The sequence below is a fragment of the Phascolarctos cinereus genome, unplaced genomic scaffold (genome assembly GCF_003287225.1).
Source record: "Phascolarctos cinereus isolate Bilbo 61053 unplaced genomic scaffold, phaCin_HiC Scaffold_4;HRSCAF=312, whole genome shotgun sequence".
Lineage (NCBI taxonomy): Eukaryota > Metazoa > Chordata > Mammalia > Diprotodontia > Phascolarctidae > Phascolarctos > Phascolarctos cinereus.
Genome location: NW_027555847.1, coordinates 142,861,651 through 142,883,236, shown reverse-complemented (window position 1 = coordinate 142,883,236; position 21,586 = coordinate 142,861,651). Strand labels below are relative to the sequence as shown.

General features: G+C 39.5%; 1 protein-coding gene across 2 annotated transcripts in view; it reads right to left on the bottom strand.

The window, feature by feature from the left end:
* CORO2A (coronin 2A) overlaps positions 1–21,262 on the bottom strand; it is a 179,439-nt gene extending 158,177 nt beyond the window's left edge. The window contains exon 1 of one of the 2 annotated variants that reach the window (XM_020995605.2): positions 20,889–21,262. In XM_020995605.2, the coding sequence (XP_020851264.1) occupies positions 20,889–20,903 (15 nt within the window). In that variant the 5' untranslated portion in view covers positions 20,904–21,262. Of the gene's footprint in view, positions 1–2,032; positions 2,078–20,888 lie in introns of those variants that run through there. The other variant, XM_020995606.2, reaches the window with a different exon arrangement.
* Between the last annotated feature and the right edge of the window lie 324 nt (positions 21,263–21,586).

The window sequence follows — 21,586 nt, the reverse complement described above, 5'->3', positions numbered from 1 at the left end:
ATCTGAAATTTGCTAACTGGGTGACATTAAGCAAGTTACCTCAGTTTATCTCACATGATTGGAAGGTACCTAACACAATGCCTGGTAGAGGCAGACACTATAAATGTTAACTACTGTTATTAGTTCCTTAATTAGATGTGACCAGTATGCAATGTCAATGGTGAAGAGATGCCTGATTTTCTTTGTAAGGAAATTTGGAAATGCATTCAACAGAATTGGAGTCATCAGATTGGTAAACTTTTGTATTGTTTTGTCAAGCAGTTTTTCATAATTTAGATGTTATTAAAGTGTGAACTTAGAGAAACTACAGTGGGAAAACTGCAAAACCAGTTATATTATTTTGTCAGCCCTGCTAACCCTGTTCTATAATGTTTTATAATTGTCATTTAGTAAACTAGGTACTTCCACCTTTACCTGTAATTAAAGAAGGGCTTATAGCTAAAACAATTTGACTATCACTTATGAAAGTTATAAGATTGTTAACTAAGTTATTTGAAGTTACTGTTTTAATGTTAAAACCTAGAATTGTTAATTGATTACTGTGTGAAAAGGTGGGGATTGGGTAAAAGCCTTATCCAGATCAGTTCTGCCTATTCAAAAGTCCTCTTTGGGATAAAGAAGTCGGCAGGCAGGGGCACCAGGATTAGCCCCTCCCTGGGGTATAAGGCAATTCCCCTTATTTTGTAAACTTGCCCAGTCCCTGGAAAAAATCTATGTGGGCAATGTCATCTGCTTCCTAAACAATGAACTTGTCTTGCTGAGAAGTTGCAAGTTTATGCACAGTAGATGGAAATGATTTCTAATGATTGGCTTTAACACCAGGACAAGTTTAAGTTTGAGAAAGAAAGATGTTAAGTGAAATCTCTTATGTATGTGAGTCCTGGTAAATCTTTATTGCTTATTGCAACTCCATGGGAGTAAAATTAACTGTATCTGGCTTTAAGCTGTGATTAGTGAAACTTGCTGTTTGAGGTAAAAGGCTCTTGGGACTATAACTAATTTTGTTTTGAGTTTGAATTTGGATAAGTTGTCTGCGTTAAATCAGTATCAGAAATGCCACAAGCTACTCAGAACAGGTGGATGTCTGCATCTGGGAAAAAGCTGTGAGGACAATCTTAGCCTCAATCTAGGATGGGATCCTCCTGGCTCAGTTTCCCCATTGTGTTCCTTTGAGAAGGAATGTTTCCCACCTGACTATTCCTGAGTCTGGCTATGATGTGGAATTGATACTGCATGATTGGAGAACTGTGACTGTTATCTGAATTCAAACAGAGCTAAGGATATCTGTCCTGTCATATTTGGATGTCACATGTCCCTGCCTTTTCCTTTTATGGTAGATTTCTCTGATCAGAGCAAGTGGTCAGTAAAAGACATCAGCACAATATAAGTATGTGAGATCTTGCTGTTTTGATCTGAATTTGTAGTCATCCCATGGCCTAAGTGTAAAATTAGTGTTTGAATTTATCATATGTAAAAGATTCAATTTCTGGTGTGTAATTAGAGAAGGATAAACAAGCTTGCGGAACAAGATTGTGTATCTATTCAGTTGTGAGGTTAAAGTTAGGAACCTCTTTTGTTTAAGGCAGTTTTTGCAAGAGCCCCCCTCCCCAATGTAACCACCTCAGAGGTCTTTGCCACCCCTTTTGTACTGGCCACTCCTTTTTAGGAAAATTTTTCTATCTCAACATCCTGTTTCTCAACAGGGAATTATTCCCTTGCTTGGGAGACAAGTTCTATGGCCACTATACAGGTAAAGGCCCTTGCCAGGGGAGGGATTGTAAATGTCTCTGCTGGTCTCTTGACTTGCACCACCTGTAATGATGCCTGCAGTGATGTGTCCCCAGAACTTTACCTCTGCCAGCCGTACCACCTGTTCTGAGGGAACACTCCCTACTTGCACCTATGACCAAATTCTTCCAGCCTCTCCTAGTAGGTATTTCTTATTTAACCTTCTCTTCCTAGTTGACACACAATGTTACTGCCCCTTCTAGCTGTAACACTCTTATTGATCTTTTGAAAGTTTCTCTCTTACCTGTAATATTGGCATGTAATCATACTGATCCATGGGGATCCATGCTCAGTATTTTATAAACAGGTCCCATCTGTACCCCTAAGGATACTCCTTCCTTTGTGGGATGGGTGGGCCAGGTGGTGAGGATTCTGGGGAATAAGTAAAGCAAAATGTCACTACTTGGCAGGACCCCAGGGCTGTTGTTGTGGCCATCTGGTATTTTAACACCTTGTAAGGATTTGGGTGTGTGCTCCCTTGGATTTTTTGGCACCACCTCTGCCTATTTTCAATATTACTACACCCAGCACCTCCACTCTAACAAGAGTGAAGCATGGGTTCTGGGACAATGTTCTCTGGTACCCTAAAAAGGGAACACAGTATCTCATGCCTTGGTATGGACATTTACAACACGAGTTCATTCTTTCAAACCTGACAGGGACCATTCACCAACTGGCAAATGACACAGCTTATAGTCTCTGGGACATTCAGCAGCCTCTGGATTCCCTGGCAAATGTGGTCCTGGATAATCAGATAGCTTTGGATTATCTACTTGCTTAGTGGAGGTGTCTGTGCCCTGGCCAACACCTCCTGCCGTATGTATATTACCAACTCTCAATAGGTGGAGCTCAATAGGACTAGAGAAAGTCACCTGGATGTGAGACATCCATAAAACCTTAGTACACCAGTACATCCTCTTCTTGGGGATCCTGGCTTCTTTCTATGTTAACTACTATTCTTGTCCTACTCCTGATTATATTCCTTTTACTTCTTTTCGGCCTTGTCTGCTTAATCTCCTTGCCAGATTTGTCTCCTCTAGGCTCAGTGCCCTCCACTTCTGGATGACTGCTCAGACTGGGTACCAACATCTGTCCAGACCACAACCCACCACCTCTTGGACCTGGCATCAGCCAAGTTCCAGACACTGGCTAGAGAACCGACTCCTTGATCAGAGGGACCCCAGGAGGCAGGGACAGCTCTACGCCCAATCCCAGCAGGAAGTAGTTTCAGAAGCTGAGACCTTCATCCCTAACCCCAATATATTTTGGGTCCCATCTGTTTAAGGGGGAATGTTGGGTGCTTGTGCTTTGTTTGGGTGCTTGTACTTGGACCCCAATTTCTCCCTAGCCTCAGAAACACTGTCCCTTGATAATCATTTAAGATCAATTGAGCCCCAATAAGGGCCAAAAACCATAAATCAATCTTTTTCTCTCTGAGTGAACTAAAAACACCCCTTCCTGTGTCAGCAAATTCCAGGACCAGATAGAGCTGATCAGTTTTCTTCCTGTTTGTTATCACTGGGCCCAGGATGGGGACAGATACTCTCTTGAATAATGGGATTTTCTTATCTTGAGTTTCAATTGAGAACTGACCACTCCTTAACCACTCCCTAATCCCCCTGAATCCCTAGTTAGTATATTTGACATATATTTCATTGCATTTTGTCCTATATAAACTTTACCTGTACCTCTCTAAGGTTGCAGAATCCTTTAAGAATCCTTGCCTGCTGAAAAGTGTAACAAAAAAATCTTTGCCACCTTGAATTAAAGAATGCTTGAGTCTGTGAATTCATTCCAGATGACCCGTCCTGTACTCTGGTCTTTGAGGGGTCGCAACCTCTCAACCTCTCAGTCCAAAACATCTATAGTGATCTTGCCCCTGCTTTTCCACTTCTTGCCAATCATTCCTCCCCTGCTGTCACTATGGCACCATGTAATACCCTGGTGGGGGAAATTTCAGGTCCTGGAAGCACAGGAGCCACACCTCAGTCATCATTCTCTTCCTTTTCCAGATTTGTATCAAGCACACAGAACAGAAACCTGACTTTGTACTCTTGCAAAAAGGGGAAAAGGAAGCAAGAAGCTCATTCTGGTCACCAGCAGGGAAAGATACTTTAAGGCCTTTTCTAGGGATTCCAGAATGTAGGCACGAGTAAGTTTCTTCTGTTGGGGAATGAGAGCTGGTAGCATGAGAAAGACTGCATGGGAAATTTTGACTAAGCACTGCAAAGCCATGTAGAAATCTCCTAAGAGAGTACTTGGTACTGAAATATCATATCATAGAAAGAATCAGACATTTTGCTTCAAAGTGGAATAAAGAAAGCAGAAAAGGATAAAAGGGGTTTTTTTTAGTACTTTTTTTTTTACTTAGATCATAAGATCATAGATTTAGACTTGGAAGGGACTTTGAGACCATCTAGTTCAACCTCCTCATTTTCTAGATGAGGAACTGAGGCTGAAAGAGCTTAAGTGACTTCTCTGAGGTCATGTGGATAGTAAACAGCAGAACTGGGATCTGAACTCAGGTCCTCTGATGTTCGATCCAATACTTTCCCCACTATACCATGCTTCCTCCTGATACCTCAATATGCCTAATGATATGTATTTTTGTTGTTCTTACCCTAAATATGGTCTCATCTTTAAAAAATAGATAACAATCTCTAATTGTTATCTATTTTTCATTTAAAATATCACATATGAAATATGTACTATAATCTAGATTCCATTTATTTACAGTAAGCCTATGCATTTGGATCACAGGACCTTAGCCTAAGGACAATCCATTTGGTAGCAGTTTTCTTGAATTGCAGACTAAGTGACTAGGAGGAAATAAAAGCCTTCCAAATGCAAATCTGTATGTGGCAATATCTGATATTTAAGTAGTGTTTAAAGGTTTGCAAAGAGCTTAACATACATTATTCAATCCAAGAAACATTTATTAAATACCTACAACTAAGGTACAGTGCTAGGTGCTGGGGGTGGAGGGTGAGGAATATAAAGAAAAAGAAAACCAACCTCTGCACATAAAGGAGTTTATAGTCTGAGCTTCACAACAAGACAACTCTATGAGGTAGGGACTACAGAAGTGTTTTGGACCTTATTACTGCTGTTTAAAAGCCACATTGAAGGAAGATGACAAATGTTAGAGGGGAACATTGATACACTGTTGGTGTAGCTGTGAATTAGTACAGCCATTCTGGAAAGCAATTTGGAGCTATGCCCCCAAAGTTAACAACCTTGCACAGAGTGAAATCATTAGTAGGTCTATGCCCCAAAGTGATCAAAGCAAGAGGAACAGGTCCTATATGTAAAAAAAAATTCATAGTATCTCTTTTTGAAATGGCAAAGAACAGGAAACTAGGGGATGTAGTATATCAGTTGGGGAATGGTTGAACAAATAATGATATATGAATATAATGGAATATTATTGTGCCATAAAAAATGATGAAAGAGATGTTTTTAGAGAAACCTGGGAAGACTTAAATGAACAGATGCAGAGTGAAGTGAGCAGAACCAGGAGATCAATTTATACTATAACAACAACACTATAAAAATGAATGATTTTGAAAGACCTAAACATTCTGAACGATGTAAATATCAAACATGATTCCAGAAGACCAATGATGAAGAATGTACCCTGGAGTCAGGAGGGCCTGAATTCAAATCCAGCTTTAGACACTTGATAATTACTGGCTGTGTGACCCTGGGCAAGTCACTTAAGCCCAACTGCCTTGGTAAAAAAAAAAATGCTACCTACCTAACACAGAGGTGACTGACATATGCAGAATAAGATGTGTATTTTTGGACATGGCCAATGTTGGAATTTGTTTTGCTGGTCTATGTTTATTTGTTACAACAGTGATTTTTTTTTTGGGGGGGGCAAAGTGGAGTACTGGAAGGAGTGAAAAATGCTTGGCAATTTGAAAAAAAAAATTTAAAGCCAAATTAATAAACAAATGAGATTTTTGTTTCTCTGGCTTCGACAAATGTCTACACTGTATCTTGGTTTCTCCCTCCCCCCTTTTTCTTTTCCCTGTCCCTTCTACTATCTTCTCCCAACACCATTATACAGGGATGAAGTATATGGTTACTTGCTGTGTTTGGTAAATGGAATTTTGTGTTACTTGTCCTTAATTTTTAAAGGGGGGGGGATGGAATGTTTTATACCTCTCTCTACAAAAACAAGACACCACACAACTAAATTACATTGATTTTCACTTACTTGAATTTTACTTGCAGTGGATCAAGGACCTTGGATAGAAAAGCTATTCCCTATCCCTACACTTACAGCTTTTAATTTTTTTAAATTTGTAATTAAATTTTTTTTTCAATCAATAGAAATCTACTTTCTCTCCCTTCCTCCTACCCTTCCCCCAACTGAGAAAGAAAGAAAAACAAAAATCCTGTTCTGTGTATAATCACTTGTCACTTACATACTGCTATCCTTAGAATCCTGACCAAGGTAGAATACAGCTTAAAATGGGGGGAGGGGAGAAATACTGGTTCTAGAGATAGAAGACCTGGGTTCAAATCCTGATTCTGATATTTACTACTTGTAACCTCCTTGGGCCTCAGTTTCTTCACTTGTAAAACGAAGGGGTTGGACCAGATGGCCTCTGAGATCACTTCCAGCTCAATGTCCATGACCTTATTACCCTTGGGGCATTGCATTAATTAAATCATTTGGACATGGTCCAAGACAGACCATACCTTTCTATTGAAAAGTTGGGGTCTTGAACCTAGGTCTTCTGGCTCCAAATCCAAATAGCTTTACTTTATTTAATCAGAACATCCTTAATCTGGAGCAAGGCTATGAGACTTCAGGGCACGCAGCAAAGTTCTTTAGCTTTTCAGAAGCTCTCATGGTGAAACAAAGCATAATTAATCATAAAACCTCCCTTTGGATCTTCCTTCAAAATGGGGAGTGGAGGAACTCCAAAACTTCCTGTTATTATAGGTTCATTTGCCCCTTGTCCTATCTTCTCATAATTAGCAAGAGCTCTCATTTACCTATCAGTTCAGTTTATAAAGCACATTCCTTGCATCTCTACAAGGTAATGTATCTGAATCCTCATTTTACATAGGAAGTTCAGAAAAATGAATCAAATTACTTATGGTCACATAGCTAGTAAGTGGAAAAGCCAGCATTTGAACCTAGCTCTTCTTACTGTAAGTCCTGTGATCTTTCCACTATTCCACACTGTCCCTCTTAATAATGTGCATTAGTTTATATATACCTATATATACATGCACAGACATATATATGCATGTATGTATGTTTGTACATATGTCTTATCCCTGGTTATCCTCAAGACTCAGCTCAAGCATCCATCACCTTCCTCATGAAGTCTTCTTGATCTCCTCCAACTGCTAGGACATTCCCTCCCCCAAATACTTTGCATTAATTTGCATGTATGTGTATGTGTGTATATATATATGTGTGTGTGTATGTGTATGTGTGTGTGTGTATCTATAGATACACACATACACATACATACACACACACACACATATATATATACATATTCTAAAATACTCTTATAAATGTGTTGCTTCCCCTACTAGAATGTAAGCGTCTTGAGAGTGTTAACCAACTGTCCTGACCCCCAAGCACACACAGGGAGTCCAGCTTGGGGTGCTAATAACAAATTATGTCAGTTCAGGGCGGGACTTCATCCTTGACACATTCAGGGACTCCTGAATGCTCTGGGTCCAATGTTTCTGAAAAACATAGCAACTTGAGAAGACAAGTTCAGGGGGTCCCTTAACAAGAACAGGTACTATTTCACATTTGTGTTTTAATCTCCAGTGCTTATAAAGAAACTTGGCATCGTAGAGAGAGATCTGGCCTTGAAATCAGCAAGACTTGGATTCACTTCCTACTTCTATAGATACACACACACACATAGAAGGGAGGGAATAAGCAGTAAGGGTAAAGGGGAAGAAAAGAGAAAGGGATAATAGAAGGGAGGAGGGACTGAAGGAAGCTGTGTTCAAAAGCAAAACACTAGTGAGGGAGGAAAAGAAGATAGGAGAAAGAAAAGCATAAACAGGGGGAAAAAGGATGGAGAAAAAGACACAGATAGTAATCATAACTGTGAATGTGAATGGGATGAACTCTCCCAAGTGGATAGCAGAATGGATTAAACACCATAATCCTGCAATATGTTTACAGGAAACACATTTGAAAAAGAGTGACACATACAGGGTAAAGGTAAAAGGCTGGAGCAGAATATATTATGGGTCAGCTGAAGTAAAAAAGCAGGGGTAGCAATCCTGATCTCAGACAAAGCAAAAGCAAAAATAGATCTAATCAAAAGAGATAAGGAAGGAAACTACATCCTGCTAAAAGGCACCATAGACAATGAAGTAATATCATTACTAAACATATATGTCCCAAATGGTATAGCATCCAAATTCTTAGAGAAGTTCAGGGAGTTACAGGAAGAAATAGACAGCAAAACTATACTAGTGGGGGACCTGAACCTCCCCTCTCTGACTAGATAAATCTAACCACAAAATAAACAAGAAAGAAGTTAAGGAGGTGAATAGAACATTAGAAAAGTTAGGTATGATAGACCTCTGGAGAAAACTGAATGGGGATAGAAAGGAATATACTTTTTTCTCGCAGTACATGGCACATACACAAAAATTGACCATGTACTAGGGCATAAAAACCTCACAATCCAATGCAGAAAGGCAGAAATATTAAATGCATCCTTTTCAGATCATGATGCAATAAAAATTATATGTAATAAAGGGCCATGGAAAGATAGACTAAAAAATAATTGGAAACTAAATAATCTAATCCTAAAAAATGATTGGGTCAAACAACAAATCATAGAAACAATCAATAATTTCATTCAAGAGAATGACAATAATGAGACAACATACCAAAACTTATGGGATGCAGCGAAAGCAGTTCTTAGGGGAAGTTTTATATCTCTAAATGCTTACATAAATAAAATAGAAAAAGAGGAGATTAATGAATTGGGCATACAACTAAAAAAACTAGAAAAAGAACAAATTAAAAATCCTCAACTAAACACCAAATTAGAAATATTGAAAACCAAAGGAAAAATTAATAAAATTGAAATTAAGAAAACTATTGAACTAATAAATAAAACTAAGAGCTGGTTTTATGAAAAAACCAATAATAGATAAACCTTTGGTTAATTTAATTTAAAAAAAGAAAGAAGAAAACCAAATTACCAGTATCAAGAATGAAAAGGGTGAAGCTACCAGCAAGGAAGAGGAAATTAAAACAATAATTAGGAATTATTTTGCCCAACTATATGCCAACAAATTTGACAATCTTAGTGAAATGGATACATATTTACAAAAATATAAATTGCCCAGATTAACAGAAGAGGTAGTAAAATACTTAAATAACCCCATCTCAGAAAAAGAAATTGAACAAGCCATTGATGAACTCCCTAGGAAAAGTCTCCAGGGCCAGATGGATTTACATGAGAATTCTATCAAACATTTAAAGAACAATTAATTCCAATACTATATAGACTATTTGGGAAAATAGGTGAAGAAGGAGTCTTACCAAATTCTTTTTATGATACAAATATGGTGTGATACCTAAACCAGGAAGAGTCAAAAGAGAAAGAAAATTAGAGACCCATTTCTCTAATGAATATAGATGCAAAAAATTTAAGCAAAATACTAGCAAATAGATTACAGCAACTTATCACAAGAATAAGACAGGGTTGGTTCAATATTAGGAAAACTATCAGCATCATTGAGCATATCAACACCAAAACCAACAGAAACCACATGATCATCTCAATAGATGCAGAAAAAGCTTTTGATAAAATACAACACCCATTCCTATTAAAAACACTAGAAAGCATAGGTATAAATGGAGTCTTCCTTAAAATAATAAATAGCATCTATCTAAAACCTTCAGCAAGCATTATATGTAATGGGGACAGGCTAGAAGCATTTCTAATAAGATCGGGGGTGAAACAAGGATGTCCATTATCACCACTGTTATTCAATATCGTACTGGAAACATTAGCTTTAGCAATACGAGAAGAAAAAGAAATTGAAGGTATTAGAATAGGCAAAGAAGAAACAAAGGTATCACTCTTTGCAGATGACATGATGATATACTTAGAGAATTCTAGAGAATCAAGTAAAAAACTACTTGAAATAATAAACAACTTTAGCAAAGTTGCAGGCTATAAAATAAACCCATATAAATCATCAGCATTTCTATATATTACCAACAAAGCCCAACAGCAAGAGATAGAAAGAGAAATCCATTTAAACTTACTGTAGACATTATAAAATATTTAGGAGTCTACCTCCCAAACAAACCCAGGAACTCTATGAACACAATTACAAAACACTTTTCACACAAATAAAATCAGATCTAAATAATTGGAAAAACATCAGTTGCTCATGGGTAGGCCGAGCTAATATAATAAAAATGACAATCCTACCTAAGCTAATTTACTTATTCAGTGCCATACCAATCAAACTACCAAAAAATTATTTTATAGAGTTAGAAAAAATAATAACAAGATTCATTTGGAAAACAAAAGGTCCAGAATATCAAAGGAACTAATGAAAAGAAATGCAGGGGAAGGTGGCCTAGCAATTCCAGATCTTAAATTGTATTATAAAGCAGCAATCATCAAAACTGCTTGGTACTGGCTAAGAAATAGGGAGGTGGATCAGTGGAATAGGTTAAATATGCAAGACACAGTAGTCAATGACTATAGTAATCTATTATTTGATAAACCCAAAGACCCCAGCTTCTGGGATAAGAACCCACTCTTTGAAAAAAACTGCTGGGAAAACTGGAAAAGAGTATGGCAGAAACTAGGCATAGACCCAAATCTCACACCATATACCAAAATAAAGTCAAAATGGGTTCATGACTTAGATATAAAGGCTGATACTATAAGTAAACTGGGAGAACAAGGAATAGTTTACCTATCAGATCTATGGAGAACAGAAGAATTCATGACCAAACAGGAGATAGAGAACATTATGAAAAGCAAAATGGATAATTTTGATTACATTAAATTGAAAAGTTTTTGCACAAACAAAGCCAATGCAACTAAGATTAGAAGGAAGGTAGAAAATTGGGAAAGAATTTTTACAACCAGTCTCTCTGATAAAGGCCTCATTTCTAAAATATATAGAGAATTAAGACAAATTTATAAGAACACAAGCCATTCCCCAATTGATAAATGGTCAAAGGATATGAACAGACAGTTCTCAGATGAAGAAATTAAAGCCATCTATAGTCATATGAAAAAATGCTCTAAATCATTATTGATTAGAGAAATGCAAATCAAAACAACTCTGAGGTACCACATCACACCTATCAGATTGGCCAACATGACAAAACAGGAAAATGATAAATGTTGGAGAAGATGTGGGAAAATTGGAACACTAATGCATTGTTGGTGGAGTTGTGAAATGATCCAACCATTTTGGAGAACAATTTGGAACTATGCCCAAAGGGCTACAAAAATGTGCATACCCTTTGATCCAGCAATAGCACTTCTAGGGCTATATCCCAAAGAGATCAAACAAATGGGAAAAGGACCCACATGTACAAAAATATTCATAGCAGCTCTTTTTGTGGTGGCAAAGAATTGGAAATTGAGAGGATGCCCATCAATTGGGGAATGGCTGAGCAAGTTGTGGTATGAATGTAATGGAATACTATTGTGCTATAAGAAATGATGAACAGGCTGACTTCAGAAAAACCTGGAAAGACTTGTATGGTCTGATGCTGAGTGAAGTGAGCAGAACCAAGAGACTTTGTACACAATAACAGCCATGTTGTGTGATGACTAATATTGATAAACTTAACCCTTCTCAGCAATACAAGGATCTAAGACATCTCCAGAGGCCTCGTGATGGAAAATGCTATCCACATCCAAAGAAAGAACTATGGAAGTTGAATCACTATCATTTTTTTTCTCTTCTGTTGAGTTTTGTTTCCTCTTTCTGATGGTTCCTCCTATTGGTTTTAATTTTTACTTACAACTTCACTAATGTGAAAATATGTTTAATAGGAATGTAAATGTATAGCCTATATGAGACTGTGTGCTGTCTTGGGGAGGGTGGTAGGGAGGAAGGTGGAGAAAAATTTTAAACTCAAAAGCATATGGAAGTGATTGTTGATAAATCAAAATAAATTAATAAAATTTTTTTAAAAAGAAAAAAAAAAGATACTGACCTACATTGGTAAAGATTTCTACACTATTTCCCTAAATCAGGAAAATCACAGGTGCAGGCCTTATCCTCTCCCCAAGGCTTAGCACAATGCCTGGTACATAGTAAGTGTTTAATTAATGCTTGTCGATTAAGGGGTGTGTGTGTGTGTGTGGTGAATTTTTTTTTTAACTTACTATTTGAGATGAGACTTCAGTGGAAAAAAAACAGCTCTCTGGTCTAATTAGCTGCAGGGCCTATTTAAAAAGCTGTTTCTTGCTTAGGTCTAATATAGATCTCCAGGATTCCATGCTAACAACATAACAGTTTTCCCATTGCCTCATGGGACCAGCTCAGTTCCCAGATGTGAAACCATTTCAGTGCCAGAGATAATTCCTCAGCACTGTGCTTTGCATCTTCAAGGAAAGGCTTCATCTTATTCACTAGCTTAATGAACGCAACAGTGGGAGCGTGTTCAGAGGTTGTCAGAGCAAACATACAGCAGGAGGCTTGTTCAACACTGTTGGGTCTGACTGGCAAACAGCTTGCTGCTGCTGCCTTAATGATGAAGGGGACAATTCCCTTCACTCTCACCCTGCAAAGGGACCAGCTCTGCAGCTGTCACAGGGAAGGCCTTGCAAGCTTAATTAACCAGGTGGAATGGGCCCTGTTTCCAGCAATGCTTTGGCTCTGAATGGAAAAGGGAAAGGGGGGAGGAGTGGAGGAGATGGGAAGGGTAGAAGTAGGGGAGTTGTGGGGGCAGAGGGAGGAATGTATAGAAAAACAACAAGATTGGGGTCACAGAACGATCACGTAAACTATATGCAAAACCTCTCCATCTCCACTTTACAAACACAGGTTTTTCATCCTAAAGGGGCTTGGGGAAGATGCAGAGCATCTGACTGCTTTCCACTGAGTCAAAATACAATATGGCAAATGCATATATGAGACAACTCCAAGGGACAGACAAAAGGGAACTTTGCATGCCTTTACCTCTGTCAATGGGCCCCTTATGACCTCAATCTTCAAAGCTCCTTGAATTTTTTTCTTTTCTTTAAAGCAAAACTACATTGAAAGGCTTATTCAATAGAAGAATATAAACCAGAGTCTCCTAGCTTCTGGCCCTTTCAGGTAGTTGGGCAGGTGATCATCATACTTAGGTCACCAATCTGATGTATGCTGGGAGTGAGAGTGAGAGTAGGGGGAAAGCGCTATTAACAGAATATCAGACATTGAATATGCATAGTCTTCTTATGCTAAGTACTATATACAAGAATACCTAAATGCCACACACACTCTGCTGTTCAAGAGTTTACGGGCTAAAAGCTGTCAAGTGAATGTACCTCAATCTACAAAACAATTCAAGAAACATGTATGAGCACCTACTATGTGCATAGCCTTGTGGTAGGTACCAGACATACAAACATAGCTATTAATGATAATATGTCACATTTTTATAGTACTTCAAATGCTTTCCTTATAACAACCAATAAATAAGGTAGCAAAATGTTATTAGCAGGGGCAGCTAGGTGGCACAGTGGATAGAACACTGGCCCTGAAGTCAGGAGGACCTGAGTTCAAATGCGGCCTCAGACTAAACACTTGACACTTACTAGCTGTGTGACCCTGAGCAAGTCACTTAACCCCAACTGCCTAAAAAAAATGCTATTAGCTCCATTTTAATTAAGAAACTGAGGCTTAGAGAGGTATAAAGTGACTTTATCTAGTACCACATGACTAGTAAGCATCAGAGCCAAGAATCAAAACCTTCATTTTTACCCCTATTCTACACTGTTTTCTAGGTGTTTATGACAGAAGAAAAGAAAGACAGAAACACAAATAACTATCATGTAAGGAAGAGTAATAAAATATGATATATTCAATTATTATGAAAAATTTAAGGGTGGGATTTGGAGTCAAAGTGACGGGGCATGGGATCTAGTCCCTTAAAATGAAAAGACTGTCTCTTTGGGGTCCAGATCCCAAAGACATAGTCTTTTCCTTTTAGGGGTCCAGGTCCCATACACTGTTATTAGGACTTAGATTTAAGTCCTAGTGCCAGCACTTATGACCTCACATGTGACCTGGAGCAAACCACTTCAACTCTCTGCACCTGGGTTTCTTCATCTGTAAAATGAAGGGGCTGGGGTAGATGACATCTAAGTACTTTCCAGCTCTAGATCTATTATCCTACATTAGCATCTTATTTGTTGTTCAGTCGTTTTTTCAGTCACTTCTGACTCTTTGTGACCCCATTTGGAATTTTCTTGGCAAAGACAATAGAGTGGTTTGCCCCGAAAAAACTAAGGAAAACAGAGTTTTAAGTGAGTTATCCAGGGTCACGTAGCTAATAAGTGTCTAAGGCCAGATTTGAACTCAGGAAGATGAGTCTTCCTGATTCCAGGCCCAGCACTCTATCTACTACATCCATAATGTTAAAAAGTGACTCTGGTCTAGACCTGTGATTTTACTGGTGTAGAGAATTCCTATCAAGGAAATCTTCTATATTGAAGACAATCAGCAACTGTTCTGAAACTTAAAGAGTCTTACAGAGTAATGCTGGGCACTGAGAGATTAAGTGATTTGCTCTTAGGGTCATACAACATGTATGTGTCAGAGGTAAAACTTGAATCCAGGTCTTACTGACTGAGAGGCCAGCTCTGACTCTAGCCACCACATCGTGGCTATTATTTTAGTAAATTATGCTCTAGCTCAACAGCTAAAACCTATCATGTGCTAAAAATAGTCCTAAGTGGCTGAACCTAGGCAAGATCAGAAGGCTAGAGAGATGGTACAAGCCTTATGCAGCATGTAAATCCTTTGCATACAGCATATAGTTAGTACACATTTATAAGGGGATAACAACCAATTTGCAATATATCCCTAAAGCACTGAGTGACTACAAACTCTGTCACGAGTCAACAATATGATGGGGTAACCAAAAAAAAAAAAGAATTAATGCTAGCTAGTTTAGGTTGTAAATAGAATCATAATGCTCAGAGTGAAAGAACAGTTTGTCCTAGGAGATAAAGTTTCCCATCAAAGTCTTCAGTCTGACAATCTTCAACTGTTCAACTTGCTAGGGATCCTATAGAGGGGATTTCTGTTGGGCTGAATGGTGTTCGAGGTCTAATCTAACTCGGAAATTCACTGCAGGAAGTCAAGGTTGTCATAATTCTCTTGTCTAGTTAGGATGGTTCTCTTAGAATATGACGAGATTGGTGTTCATCCTAAAAAAGATATATTTTTGTCCACTGTGTGGATTTATTTTGTTTTGCTTTGTTTATTTGTTATAAGGGCTTCTTTCTGTCGGTAAACTGGGGTGAGATTATGGGGAAGGGGGCATTAATACGTGATAACTTCGCCCCCAAGAGTACCATTATAACAATTTTTCAAAGGCATAGAAGAGAACAGAAGAGGACAGACAGGTAAGACAGTTTTGAAAGTAACATGTAGAATTTATTAAATGGTTTTTTAAGAATAAGTAGAATGAAATGGAGATTCATACCTTCTTAGATATAGAATCCTCTTTTTACATTTGCTGTGTATATGGAAATACTCTTTTTTTTTTTGGTGTTTAAGTTTAAAATGAAAAAAAAAATCATATGCTTCCCTGCCCTCAATGAAAAGGACATATTTCATCTGGGGTGTTGGATGTAATCAGCTAAGGCTGAGTGGATTTAAATGAATGCAACATATCCTTACACATATCCTGTGATGATTTCTACCAAGGATGCTAGAAAATAAATATGTTCTCATTTCCTCTAGAAATCACTATGTCACGGCCTCAGCACTCACTTAGCATGACTAGGTCCTTATACTATAGGGCATCATTCATAACCACAGGAGGTATCATTATTCATTTTTAAGATCTGATCATTCAAGAAATCCTAGAAAGGATATTTATTATGCAGGGAGTGAAGAAAGAAATGGTATGTGGTAGTAAAGTCGGCTGAGTGACTAAGGGTTTTTCTAAGGACAAGACTTAGCATATTAATGGTAAGATTCCGTTATAGACTAAAAGGTACTCTCAAACATTTTCCCTTGGCCTCCTCATTTAAATTGTACCACAGAAGAGCTTGAGATGGGAGGGGAACAGTATAATCTTAAGAGAATCTCTATCCACTTTATCCTCCCTTAAACCTGCAGAATTTGTGAAGAGTGAGAAGAGAAGATAAGGAAAATGTATTAATTCTTCCCCTCACGCCCTAACCACACCTCAAGTCCACAAGGAAAATAGTTCCGGTTTAGTGAGGACTATACTTAAAGCATACCTGTATAGACCCTGGTATACTAAGGCTCTTGATCTCTTCCCATCATAGCATGGACTCTATGCATAGACAAATCCCCTTAATAAAAGGATTTGTTCTGTGAAGTTTGGATTCAGTCAAAGGGCGACACTTGAGGACCTAGACACCCACATGTGGCCTCAAAGCTGCAGGTTCCCCGCCCCTAGCATAGATGGCTGTCATAAACCTGCAAGGAGGAACCATCCCTGGTCCTACACAGAGGAAGGAAGTCTCTCTCCAGGCTCTTCAGTGCCCTTCCCTTTGCCATTGCCTACTAGACTAGGTCCAAAGAACAACATTAGTGAAGAGACCCCAGAATCTATGGTGGGAGCAGGTGAACTCTTCTCCCAATCTCACAAAGTATTTTCCATGGGTGCTTATTTTCCCTCTCATGCCCCTCAACAGGACTTGGCCATTTGCAAGGTGGGAAGAATGAATGAATGAATGAATGAATGAATGAATGAATGAATGAATGGAGGGATGAATGGATGGAATGAATACAAAGGTATTTATTAAGCACTGTTATTAAGTGCCAAGTACTGAAGAGCTGGGGATATAAAAATCAAAACTGATGACAGTCTCTGCCTTTAAGAAGCTTACATTTTAATACAAAGAGATAATAAATATGTGAGATTGTTGACTAAGGAAAGATATTTTGATTTGGAGAATTACTGGATTGGTGAATGAAACCATGTGGGAATAGACTGACACTCCCTTTCTAGGAGTAATGTCTATACTAATTTGATTATGGTTCCAGAACTGGAAATGGGGTGGGGCAACACCAACACCATCAAGGCAGCTAGTGAGAAGATGGTGGGCTCTGAGAGGGACTCACCAAAGAGACCAGCAGGGCCCTGAGAGATGAAAAGGCTAAGTTCTCAGTGGTAAGTCAGCTGGGGAAATGTGGGAGGAAGTAGAAAAAGGAGATGTCCAAGGAAGTGGCAGAAGAATCGAGGAGGGATGCTTTTCTCTCCTCTGTCTCCACAAGTTCTCCTCCACATAAAAGAAACAATTTCACAGGCCAAATGTTTCACAGTGGCTGGTAGGTGAAGCTTGAAATAGTGAGCTAGACTGCTAACCCGTTAGGCTCCGTGAAGGCAGGGATTGTGTGTTTTCTGGCTTTTATACCTGCACCAGGTCCTAGCACAAAATTCTGCAGCATTTCATGTTCACTGAAATCGGAGGTGGGAATCAGGAGCTACAAACCTATCAGACAGTGGCGATGAAAATGATTCCTTCCCCTAGAGTGTATGTATATATGGAGGTGTGTGTGGACTGTGGAACATCTTTTGGCAGTTTTCATGATGAGTAACCATTTCCCAAAAGGCATATACCTTTCTGCTCTAAAATCCCCTCAACCTGCTCTCTACATCCCCTCCAAAGTCCCAAATGGTTGTTCAGACTTCAAAGCTTTCTTTGTTCCCCTCTCAATCTTGGGGAAATCTCAGGCCTGGGGAATGCATTGCTCTAGAATAACCCTGGAACCAAGTTCATCCCTAGGCCTATACCTACAAAAGGGAGTATTATATAGTAGTGAGGGATTGGGAGATAGCAAGCCATATTCTGGAAACCCCCCGCCCCAATCCATCTTCCTGCATCTTTGGAGTAGCCCTGACTGATGAATACTTCTTATGTTTCTGGGGGTGGGGGAGGGCATGGAGAGGAGTTGGTTATCTTGCATGCTTCCAAGTCTGAAGAGAAGAATGACACTAGTTCAGTTATAGGAATGTTTCCATTCATTTGTTCCTCCCCACTAAAGCTATTATAAGGGAGCTGATAATTTCGTTGCATTTTTCCAAGTGTCTGTTTATCAGAACAAAGTGCAAAACCAACAGATGGATCTTGTACATTGAGAAATCTGGGCAAGGCACTCGAGTGTCCCAGGAAAATCATGCTCCCTTTCAGTAACAGACCATCAGCATCTTTAAACCTTTACTATCATGTATGTTATTTGATATCTCATAAAATAAATACTTATACGCCAGGGAGAGCAGAATTCTGACAATAAGTATCTGGCCAATTATTAAAAGTCATAGTAGAGCAAATGGAAAGAACAATCACAAAATCATTGAAAATGTGTACTGAAAAATTACAAAGCACAAGCCTAGCCCTAAAGAAAAGAAATAAGAAGGTGCCTCTCCCAACTCCTTTGCTGAGGTGGGGTAAAGGGATCTCTGGGTGTGGAATATTACATATAATGTTTGAATTTTTTTACAGTGTATTGATTAGTTTTGCTGAAGTTTTCTTTTTTTGTTCTTTTTAAAACTAATTTCTTTGCTATAAGGGATGGCTTTTGGTAAGAGTAAGGGGAAGTATACAGGGGAAAATTTAGGTGATACAAAACCAAAATACATCAATAAAATCAGTGTGTTTTTAAAAATTTTACGGTAGAAGGTATGCCTCCCTGTGACCCCTTTCCTTCCTGAGGCCCCTACCTTGCCTACACCTATCTAAGTTTTGTGTTTAGCCATTTTTAGAGGCAAAAGCTGAATATAGGTGCTAGGGCCAAGACACACGGAGAAGCTGGTGAAATAGGGCACTCTGCTTCTCTAAGGAAAAAAGCACACACAATCTAACGAAGTAGGGAACAGTTGTGGCACAGAGTCCTGCCCCACACGTGTTCCCTAAAAACACTTTGGCCTCTTCCCCAGAGTCGCGAGGGGGCATGGAGAAGATGCTTCCTGTTGGGTGAGTAGATTGTGTTCCTTCTCCTTCCCCTGCCCCCATCTCTACTCATGTGAGAGAAGAAAACAAGTTAGTTCCTGGTGAGCGTTTCTAGTCTGTGTCTGTGTTCAAACAGAGCTGGGCCACTCCTGGCAGAAGAAGTTATGTATTCTTCTTGTGCAAAGGGATAGTCTCACCAAACTCAGCAGAACGTGGGTCAATATGTCCCCATATGCTTTATGAGTTATCACAAAGCTGCCCTCAGAAGAAGCCTCATTTACCAATTGCTGGCATAATTGTGTTAGAAGCAATTTGAGTTTCTCTAGAAACCAACTAGGCTGTCATTCTTATTCTGTGATGGGGCATGAAGGAAGAAAAATGGAATTGCAGTATACTTGTGTTATATCATAGAAAGCCCTGTGAAAAAACACTGGACATAGAAATTTGAGTTTGTGTCCTGATTCAGCCATGTATGATCTGTGAAGTAAAATTTTGAATTGAAGCATTTCATTCCCAGTAAGGAGTCTTACTTGGAATAGGATTTAGCTGATAGGAGGTGATTAAGGTTGGCATGAAAACAGAGGTCTGTTCCCTTGACTTTCTCCCACCCAGCTCAAAATGAGTGTCCAAACCTTGCTTTTGGGACTGATGGCAAAAGCTATCATACCAAATGAGATAATGTATGAAAGTTTTTTATGAAGTACAAAGTACCACCTTAAATGTAAATTATTAATAAATAACAAGAGTAATGACAGCCATTCAAGTGAGTTAATGGATTTCAAGAAAATTAAGAAGCCATAATTCTAGAGTCCAATACACACAAAAACACACACACACACATCTGTCAAGCCAGTTATAACTAGTCAGAACTTAAATATGATGGGACGTTACACAATTCCAGGATATGTTTGAAGGGGTAACATGGACCAGCGATAAGAAATGTTCATTCATTTCACAAAGAGGAAAGGGGACCTTCTAGTTTACTTTGTCACCGGCTCACAAGCACCCAGAGTAAAGCCAAGGTGTTTGGCTGAAGGAGATTCAAAAGCCAATCCAAGTTTACACAGGGCACCTAAGCTTCCCTTCACACTCACCCTCCTGGCCTCTCCCCTTGATAATGCAGGCCACAGTGACACAGCAGAAGGTATGTGCTGCTCCAATAAAACCTCTACAATTATAATCTTAGGCCTCCCCAGTTTACCACTGCACCCCTCTTAGCCTCAGCCAACTTCTAGGGCTGCAGGTCTATGGGTCACCTTTCCAAAACAACATCCCTCCCTCTCCCCAGCTCAAAGCAGCTGTCACAGACCAGGCCCAGGGTTTCCATGAGACTCAGTGGAATCTTGGATTGTCCTCATTACCTCAGGATTGGGGAGCAAGCCTCTTTCTAGGGTTTATGCTGCTGAGCAACTCGCCCCAGATTTAGGGCTACCTGTGGTTTAATTTAACCACGTAGTATCAGAAAAACCACCACAAACCACACTGGAATGGCTGCTCCTCTGAGTTAGGAAAACCAAACAATGGTTTATATGGATTATAAAAGACAGCTTTATCTTGGATATAATTTAGTGTACAGCAAAGGGGACACAAACCCTTCCCTGGGGGAGCAACTCAAAGAGCCATGCTGGTGCTGTTGTCTTAGAAGGACCTAAGTTCCTTTAGAACAATGTAGCCCTCCCCAAAGCAGCTGCCTCCCAGCGGAGAGTCAAAGTTTGAGGAAAATGACCAAAGCCCAACAGCGTATCTAAGCAATCCAGCAACTTTGACTCCATTGTTTCTTCCTCTCTTCCCAGATCTAGAGAGTTAAAAGGAAACATCTCTGGCAGGAAAGAACCTCAGGGTTGATAGAGAGCTCCCTCATCCTCTCACGGCACTGGGATGCTAAGCAGGTGTACCGGGCACTCCATCCCCATTCCTATCCTCGTTTTCAGCCCCAAGTCTTTGCGGAAGGCTTATTACCTTTGTGATGACCATGCAGAATGACTCCAGGTATAAGGGAGTGGGTGGAAGCTATCTCCTCAATCAGTCCTGATTGCAGAGTCTTTCCACCAAGACATAGGAGTCGACTCCAGCCTTTCTTCCCGTCCTGGTCCTCACTCCCCTTTGTCGGTCTCCTGCCTCTCCCTTTCCGAAACCAGAGACAATATCCCTTAGCAGAGGGAGAAACGTTCATTCATAAATCATGACTGAAGTACTTCTTGCTTTTCCCTGCGGTGGAAGCAGGAGAGATTTGGGAGGGTCCAACAGAAAAAAACCACCTGAAAACAGTTTTGCTAGCAGTCAATGCATAGTGCTCTCTCCTCTCCTCTCCTCTCCTCTCTCTCCTCTCTCTCTCTCTCTCTCTCTCCTCTCCTCTCCTCTCCTCTCCTCTCCTCTCCTCTCTCTCTCTCACGCGCGCGCACACACTCAGAAACACTGCAATGTACACTAACTAGCAAGCAAGCAGACTTGGGGTGTGGGTGGAGAAACAAGGAGGGAGGAGGAGAGAAAATAAGAGATTCCCTTCCTTTTGTGTGAAAGGCAGAAATAGGAGCCTTTGCAGGGACAAACTGCATATTCATGAGCAGAGGGCGGAGACCGGAAGACACCTAACCCAAGTCCCCTTCCTACTTAAAACAACCTGTCCCCCTGCATCGAGTTACGTAGGGGTGACCACA